We start from the raw sequence: 8,321 nt of genomic DNA on the forward strand, positions 1-8,321 counted from the left end.
GCGCCTGGATACTGATTTATCTTTAGTTCAACTTTCTCCAACACAGACATCTTCATCGAAAGTGGAAGATTAAATTTAAAGTAGGCTAATCTCGCCGGTGCGTTGGAGTTAATCACTGGATCAATGATCGAAAACAGGTCCGAGGATGATGGTATACCAACAAGTTGTTTTGTTGTTTGTGCAGGTTTTGATTTAAGTTAAAACTTGGTCTTGAGAAATGCTGTCATTTGCTATGAATGCTGTATGGCAGCTTCTAATAGACTTATTACATGTGCTGTTGATGACATGTTAAAGTTTTAGGCACCTTCTTCATCATTTCAGCAAGTTCATGATGACAGTGCTTGGAATAGCTTTTTCTCTCTCGAGTCCTACGTTTCTCAGCACTGACGCACAAACTTGCAAAACGTCAGGCTGAAATAAATATGTGGATAATCTATGAGAGTATTCTTACTTTTATTTAAAATGTTCTTTGCAGTGAAAACATTAAATTAAAACAGCACCCAAACAAACTTTAGACCCTCGGTGAGAAGGAGGAAAAACTCCCCAATATAAATGATGAAAGTAAAAAGTAAAAGAGTGGGCTGGTGGTAAGTTTGTGTGTCATTGAGAAAAGTTTTTGTTCCTACAGTTATGTTTTAGGTATGGAACTTTTTTTAAATTAAAGTGCAACAAAAAATATTTGGTAAGTTGTCAAATTAAAGTTCTTGTTCAATAAAATTTGCATATTAAATATAAATATTTTTTCTGAGAATGCATCAGAAGATAAACAGTCAGTAGCAGCTCCACAGTAGTCACTAGGCCCTCTGCACCAGCTGTATGATACTCTTAATGTTGTATGGGCATTTAAGTCTCTCTCATTTAAAAAAAAAAAAAAGTTATCAAACAACAAAATAGCTAAATTTGAGGAGGTGACCATGGGACTCCCTCAAACTGGAAGGTAACAGACAGACATCAACATTATGGACTGTGGCGAACAGAGTTGCTTGTAAATGCCTGTTGGCAAGTGGCACTTTGTATATGTTTTTAATGTTTCCTACCTTATCACTTTTAATTGAGTAATAAAAAGGATGAAAGTTACCTTATGAGTCCCATTGGTGCATGTGGACCTTGCTCCTTCATAAAACAAAAAATAATCACCATGAAGTTACACTAGTGACATCAAGTGGTGAACAGAAAGAACTGATGTTGTTATGAAAAGTGTGACTGGTAAAGCGTCTTGACTCACTGTGAAGTGATGACTTTGTTTTGAAAAGTAATCCCGCAATTTATTTTAAAAAAGCGATATAATATTGTTCAGAACTGAAATATAGGCTACACCAAATTGTCATCACTAACACACGTATATTAATAAAATGGAAAATATATTAAATCTGATTTTTTAAAGATAGGATCCTGGTTTAGTGATTGTTTTTACAAAGGAAGAAGTTACAAAACGTTTGAAGTTAAAAATAAGACAATTCGTTACAACATTGATGTGATTTGCTTATGTCTAATTATACAAATCAATCTGAAAAAAATAACTGAATAATTTAGGTAAATTATCTCTCTGATGTGGCTTAATGAAAACAAACAGCTAGCTGCCAATGTCTAATGAGCCATCTTTCATGTGAATGGACACAAAGATGTATAACACACATCTTTTTGAGTAGTCCAATTGGAAATTCACAGATTTGGCCAAATTTTGAACACAAACCTGGCAACGAAACCTTCAGATGTGCATCCACTGGCACCTGCTGCCAATGAACATAATCTCAAAAGCACTAATGGAATCTAATAGGAACCCTTGTATCATTGTTTGCTGTGTTCAGGCCCATTAGGACCTCCAGTATTCTCATGGTAATCTAATGTTTGTGTTTTTTGTCTTCTCATAATGAATTCTGTGTTTTTCCTCAAAACAGTGTTGCTCAGACATTTGTGTAGGTGCTGGCAGAGAAACAAAGACGTACATTAGGAACCATTGTCCCATTATTTGGAGTTTCTCAAGATCTTTTATTAATATTATATATATTATATTATTTTAATATTAAAAAAACATTGTAACCCAGTGCATCAGATAGATTATGACATAAGATGTCAAATCATACACACAAAGTTAACATTCAAACAAAAATAATTTAAAAAATAAGAAATTAATTTTGCTTGTTCCTTCCTGACAAATACCGACTTAGTTATGGAAAAAAAGTACAATAAATGACTTTTTTTTATGTCATCTGTGATTTATGTATATGTATATATATATATATATTATATCAGTTATCAGTACTCAAATTAGTGTTCAAGGTTTGTATTTCAATACAATATAAATATTCCAAAAGCTGAAATTTGTTGATGGTCTAGTTACACAGCATGACATTTCAAAGGACTAGGTTGCACATTTCAAAGATTATTCGTGGAAACTCAAAGTTTTACGGCTTCCACCCAACTGAGTCAACACACACCATGGAGGAATACAGTACATAATTTCAACTCATTAATACAACAATGTTAAAACAGATGGAAAACTGATTTAAAATTGCACTTGGTGAGGCAGAATGACAAGAAATAACCTGCCAACATCAAACAGGATTGTTGCACCTTTGAATACGTTGATGCTCTTCATTTGACCTTGCCGCGAGTCCTCAGCTGAGAAAGCACGTTGTCTACCTGCAACAGAACAGAAAAAGGAACTTATACAGTATTCACAATATTGTGGTTTGGCATAGTGCTAATTAAAAGTTCTTATAAATCACATTTATACAGAAGAAAAAATAATAGACAAACAAGGCACAACAATGAAGAGATCGTGGCTCATTTACTCATCGCTATAGGAGCTGTTTGTAATTGAATAATTTAGTGATTAATGAAATTAGTCATTTATGATAACCTGCTACAAAATGTAAATAAATGATGTTTTGTAGACAGCCTCAAGCCTCCATACAGAGCTGCAGTGATGAAAGACACCGGAAGACTCACTGTGATGAACCAGTGAGACTGCGGCCCGTAGCGAAGCTGCGACTTTAAGTTCATCTTACTGGCTGGAGCCAGAGCGTGGAGGTGGAGGTGGGGAACAGATGAGAACGGAGGCAGATGAAACCCCATCCTGCACAGATAAAGACCTGTGATGTAAAGCATCAGGGTAATTCTTTTAAAAAGTATGAGTCACAACTGAAGTGATCTCAGCACATGGGAAATAATTTACCTGACGTCATCTAGGTCGCAGACTTTATTCTTCTCCAGTATACTCCTTCCCATTTTTTTCATCCGCTCCACTATCAACAAAAAAATTACATTGATATGGCCCATTCATAAAGCCTCAATTGCTCAAAAAGACAGCACACAAGAGTAGACAGCAGAATGATTGTTGTGTAAAATTACAAAAGAAGAGTAGGCTATATTACTCATCTCACTCTTGCAAGTCCACAAGGGACAGTATCTCAGGTACACCTTTGCTTTTCAGCAAGGATTTTTGAAATTCATGGGGAAAAAACATTCTCAGTACTTAAGGACAGCAATATATATTCATTCAGTGATATCCAGTTAGTACAAGATAATAACTGGAGTCTCTCATTCACAGTTGCAGTGTGCTTATACATTTACATTAGTGTTTAAGAGAGGGAGAGAGCTTAAGAGCTCAGGTTTCTACTCCGCAGGACCGTCTACTCATATCATTTTGTGCAAAATGTCTTAAGTCAGAGAGGATCCTTTCTCCTGTCACTTTGAAACGACTTCCTCAGATGCAGTGAGTGGCTTTTTGGTGCCATTTTCACGTGCCACATTCTGGCTTCACTGAAACCAGACACTAAAACTCCTTTGGGTGCAAGCACAAACATCTGGAGGGTCACTGACACTTCTTAATTTTGAGTATCATCAAGACTCCAGTTTCCAGCTTTGACAATACTAACTGAACTGTCCTGGCATTTACAAGTAGGTGACGTCTCAGAGTGGGTGACATTCTCCTAATAAACCAAACACTGCTGATTCAGCTTCCTCCAATGAACCGCTACCAATACTCATAGCTTTTTGACGTGAGGTCAGAGCACTGGGCAAATCAATAGCAGTCCAAATTCACCACTTAAGCTCGGGACTCGCTCACCTAGAGGGATGTTGTCCCCCTGGAGAGTTTTACAGTTGTCAATGTGCCTCCTGGAAACAACGAGGTAGTGATGTGTGGCGCCGGGCTTCACGTCGCGAAAACAAACAAGCTCATCGTCCTGTTTAGGGACAGAGGGAACGTCAGGAAATTCCTGTTGTTGAAGTTTTTTAATGAGTCGCAGGGAGTATGTACTTACACTCAGCAAGATTTCTGTGTCAGTCTGGTTGTTTGCTATTTGGCAGAAAGGGCAGCCCTCGCTCCCGGAGACGTCCTGAGACCCCATCACTGCTTTTATTAGAGTTAGACTATGAGCTCATCGCTGCTAGGTTGTCTGGTCTCGACAGACTACAGACCTTAACACATGGGCGTGTCTGCAGCCAGGAGACAGGACAACCAGTGGGAGACAGAGCTAATCGAGTCGGTCCACTGCTGCGTTCACGGGACCCACGTTAATTCCTATTTCAAAGAACTTGAGCCCTTAATACAATTTGTCATGGCACCAAGGAGTTCATGTGTCAACCAACACAGTATATTGTATTCAGTGGTTAACGATTACTGTCAAATGAATATATGCACATATAATGTTTTAAATGGTTAATTAAAAGAATGGTTCGACATTTTGGGAAATACACTTACCCTTTCTTTCCAAGCAAGCTGCTGCAACGCTAGGGCAGAATAAAAACTAGAAACAGGGTGGGTTTTTTTTACACTTTGGTTTTTGTATGAGATATGATGTGTCAGGGGAGTTTTAGTGAGCTCATAGGTGGGTTTGTTACTGATGGATAGAGCCAGGCTAGCTGTTTCCCATCACGGTTTCCCCCCATTTCCAGTCTCTGCTATGCTAAAATAACAGCTTTTATTGATAATGGGCAGATATTGGTATCAATCTAGGCAGGAAAATAAAAGTAAATTTGCAGATATAAAATGTTGAACAATTAATTCTAACTCACGTTTCTAATACAGTTACATACAATTACACTGAGCCCAATAGAAAACCTTCAAATCCCAAAATATCCTCCAGGCTCTAAATTGGATTACCAACAGGGAAAGTGAGCTACTGACGTGTAGACCCAGCCCTTCAGACGTCCTGACCACAGGCCCTGACATGTTCACCATGTTGCAATCACTTTGTGTTAATGTAGTTCACTGCATTGCAGTTCTAAAGAACAACATAAACTGACATGATAAAGGCCTTGAGGTGATAATTACCTCCTCTTGAAGCTCTGTGTCTCAGAGGGGTGATGTGCCAATACTAGTTTTAATTTCCTTATTATTTCAGTTGATATTTATGCATACATGGTACATATTCTTAAAAGTCTGTTAAAAAATATTCAAATTGACACACAGCAAACATTTAGGCAGCAGGTAAAAAACTCTTTTTAGTAAATAATTTCATTTTAAAAAAAATCCAATGCATCTCAACAAGTGATCACACATTGCGCCACGCTGGTCAATGGTCTCAATTCACTGACCTCTTATATCATCATAATATCAACATCATAAAAATATCATACAAGCATAATTCATTTCACAACTTGTTTGCTCTTGATTTGTGTCGCATGTGTTAGTTTCCTGATGATGTTCTGTATTTGTCTTTCATTGTGGCTGATTCTGCTTCGCCAACTCATCTGAGTAATCCAAAGTCCAGTTTGGGACCTTCTGGCTCACAGACATGACAGACAGCTGTTGAAAAACTGAACTGGTGGAGCATTATCTTTTAGCCTTTTTCGGAGACGTTCTTCCTGCAAAGAAAAATACATTCATTTAAATAAGGCACAGAGATTGTCAAGATCAAAGGAGGATGCACACTGAAGTCATTGTATATGTTTCACTATCTACATTTACATTATGTTTAGCCATTTGACAACAAAAGAAAGAGTACAGTAAGGGCGCATTTCTAAATACTATAAATAATTTCACAGCCATTAGAATTATAAGAGAATTGATAAATAGAATCAATAAAATAAGGAGGAAGAGTGCAACAGAGGGAATTTCTAGTCTTCAGCACTCACAGTAATAAAACTTGAGGTCCCTGGAATGAATTTATAAATCATGTAGTTAGAGATTTGGCTGCTGGGGGCGAGCACATGGAGATGTAGGTGATCTACTGAAATGTAGGGCGGTTTGTGGAACCCCAGCCTGTGTAGGAAAACACATCAATGCTATCATCAGCACACTGAAAAGCAGCTTCCAGAAGAGGAATGAAAAACGTCAGCAACTTGTAAACTTTGATTTTTGACAAAGTGAGTGTCTCCACCTACCTTATGTCCATCATATCAGTGATCCCTTGTTCACGTAGTACAGCTTTCCCCATTTCAGCCATCCTTTCAACTGTTGGATACATGACAGGTTTTTTATCTGTGAACATGTGGTTAGATAAAATACAATCTGTATCCGCTTATAGGCAGCGTGACCTCTGCCACCTGTGCTACCAGAGATGGTGCAGCAGTAGTAGCAGCAGTTGTAAAGGTCTGCAAATAGTATCCTACTGTAAGTAAGAATAAATGTGCTGGCAAGAGTATTAACAGCAGTATGTTACAGCAAAATCTGTAGTATGAGCAACAGCAACAACATTATAGCAGTAAATTATAATTATTCTTTATTAGTTGCAGCAGTTGGTAAAGATCCATTTTCTAACTGACCGAGGCCAATGTGATCCCTTTGCAAGGAGAGGCAGCTGTGTATGTGGTGTATGGGTATAACCAGGTAGTGGTGAGGAGCAGCAGGGTCGATGTCCCTGAAACACACCAGCTCCTTATTCTGTGGGCAGAATACATAAGTCAGCGAATGCAGGATTGTTAAAACTCATTGTTCAATCTGTCACAGTGGTATTTAGTAGGAGAAAGAGGGAAAAACCCTCTGTTAACATAAACCACCTTGTGGGTTTGCTGCTGTCACACAACTGCCACTTTCTGTCTGTCTTGAGTCCTTTTCATTGTTTGCACTGTCGTTTATCAAAAGCCTCACTGACAAATTCACTTTAAAAGGCTTCAGAAAGGGGTTTGCGCTGATGGCTCTCTACACAGCAGCGAGCATCTCTGTGCTTGGTGCTTTGGTACCAAGAGGTGACACAGGTTTTCATCTGTTATTCCGTTACTTCCTCAACACAAGAACTGAAAATCACACAACTTCCTAACTCAAAACGCATCTTAAACCTTTATGATGATTATGTGAATTTAGTTCTTAACTTAAGAATTTAATGTAGGCCTACTCTTGATCTTCTACTTGAAAATATTGCCTGAATGTAAAGTATTCATGATTATTTATTTTAGAAATGTATAAAATATAAAACATTTTCCATAAAATGCAAAGTTTCCTCCTAGCACTTCTTAAACCGACACTGTTGGAAAACTGTAACACACTGTTTCTGTCTGAGCTGAACTTTACTCTTGGATCTTACCTTTTTAACAACTTCAGCTTCTTTGTCTTGGTTGTTGGCTATCAAACAGAAAATACAATCTTCCACTTTTCCTTCACTGGGGTCTGATCTGCTTCTCGCCATATTTCCTTTGTGCCTATATGTTACCTGACATGATATGATACCTGCTGCCCTCTCCTCAACTCACTCTGCCGGTAACTTGTGACTTTGTGATTAAAACCATGGAGACACGCTCACTTCCGTATTGGTTGAGGTTAGGGCCGGAGTCATGTGCTTTCGTCATACGGAAGTCGTCATGGTTTCATCAAAGATCCTCTTCTACACACAGGTTTTCTGGGAAAGGTGGGTTTTAAGTGTCCTAAATCCATACCAAACAACCCTGGGTCAGTTAGTGACGGCGTAATTCTGACGTATTTTACTGACATTTAAAGGGCGTTACAGAGTTAAAATAAAAGTAACCCAGAACAGAAACAGAACATGTCACGCACGGTTATGGTTCATGATCTTAGCTCGCACGGCTAATGGTAAGAATATTTGGGTTCACAGCAATTATGGTATGCCTCGCAAATCCTTAAAATATTATTAAAAAAAAGGCCTAGGGCTGATTCAATTGTAGTAACTGTGTTACATTTTTTGACATTAAAGCGCTGGTGCTACAGAGATGTGATACAGTGATGCCTGGAAAAAAAAGGTCTTGACTCATCTTCCTCGCAGCTAGTCTGATTTATCATGTCTGTCAAACTAATTAATTTAAAACTGAAACCGAGGCAGTGCTAATCTACCGAGTGTTACATCTTCTCAATTACCAATCTTTGAGTGGATGATGAATTACATCCAGGTGTCTTCCGTCAATCCAATCAGTAAAGTCTT

General features: G+C 38.1%; 2 protein-coding genes across 4 annotated transcripts; both read right to left on the reverse strand.

Annotated features, from left to right (window-relative positions):
* Positions 1-2,046: 2,046 nt before the first annotated feature.
* On the reverse strand, positions 2,047-4,408 carry LOC111216339 (histidine triad nucleotide-binding protein 3-like). Of its 2 annotated transcripts, XM_022737839.1 has the most exons (5): positions 4,269-4,408; positions 4,073-4,190; positions 3,179-3,248; positions 2,953-3,079; positions 2,047-2,643 (listed from the first exon to the last, which is right to left on the reverse strand). In XM_022737839.1, exons 1-5 carry the CDS (start codon positions 4,353-4,355, stop codon positions 2,596-2,598), a joined length of 450 nt encoding a protein of 149 aa, XP_022593560.1. In that variant the 5' UTR covers positions 4,356-4,408; the 3' UTR covers positions 2,047-2,595. The 2 variants fall into 2 exon arrangements, with proteins under 2 accessions (XP_022593560.1, XP_022593561.1); XM_022737840.1 differs by lacking the exon at positions 2,047-2,643 and having other exon boundaries at positions 2,988-3,095.
* A 1,025-nt stretch (positions 4,409-5,433) lies between these two features.
* LOC111216309 (histidine triad nucleotide-binding protein 3-like) lies at positions 5,434-7,677 on the reverse strand. 2 transcript variants are annotated; one of them, XM_022737801.1, is made up of 5 exons: positions 7,473-7,677; positions 6,715-6,832; positions 6,334-6,403; positions 6,085-6,211; positions 5,434-5,814 (listed from the first exon to the last, which is right to left on the reverse strand). In XM_022737801.1, the coding sequence occupies exons 1-5, from the start codon at positions 7,572-7,574 to the stop codon at positions 5,737-5,739; spliced, it is 495 nt and encodes a 164-aa protein (XP_022593522.1). In that variant the 5' UTR covers positions 7,575-7,677; the 3' UTR covers positions 5,434-5,736. The 2 variants fall into 2 exon arrangements, with proteins under 2 accessions (XP_022593522.1, XP_022593523.1); XM_022737802.1 differs by lacking the exon at positions 6,085-6,211 and having other exon boundaries at positions 5,729-5,814.
* Between the last annotated feature and the right edge of the window lie 644 nt (positions 7,678-8,321).

Source organism: Seriola dumerili, unplaced genomic scaffold (genome assembly GCF_002260705.1).
Source record: "Seriola dumerili isolate Sdu_G_001 unplaced genomic scaffold, Sdu_1.0 BDQW01000025.1, whole genome shotgun sequence".
Classification (NCBI taxonomy): domain Eukaryota; kingdom Metazoa; phylum Chordata; class Actinopteri; order Carangiformes; family Carangidae; genus Seriola; species Seriola dumerili.

What these genes read in the sequence shown, in the direction of transcription:
- LOC111216309 (XM_022737801.1), bottom strand. Translation starts at nt 7,574, where the DNA reads ATGGCGAGAAGCAGATCAGACCCCAGTGAAGGAAAAGTGGAAGATTGT. An exon ending in AAGGGATCACATTGGCCTCG is followed by an intron (nt 6,404 to 6,714) that starts GTCAGTTAGAAA and finishes TGTATCCAACAG; the next exon opens with TTGAAAGGATGGCTGAAATG. An exon ending in ACTGATATGATGGACATAAG is followed by an intron (nt 6,212 to 6,333) that starts GTAGGTGGAGAC and finishes TTTCCTACACAG; the next exon opens with GCTGGGGTTCCACAAACCGC.
- LOC111216339 (XM_022737839.1), bottom strand. Translation starts at nt 4,355, where the DNA reads ATGGGGTCTCAGGACGTCTCCGGGAGCGAGGGCTGCCCTTTCTGCCAA. An exon ending in GGGGGACAACATCCCTCTAG is followed by an intron (nt 3,249 to 4,072) that starts GTGAGCGAGTCC and finishes TTTTGTTGATAG; the next exon opens with TGGAGCGGATGAAAAAAATG. An exon ending in TGCGACCTAGATGACGTCAG is followed by an intron (nt 3,080 to 3,178) that starts GTAAATTATTTC and finishes TTATCTGTGCAG; the next exon opens with GATGGGGTTTCATCTGCCTC.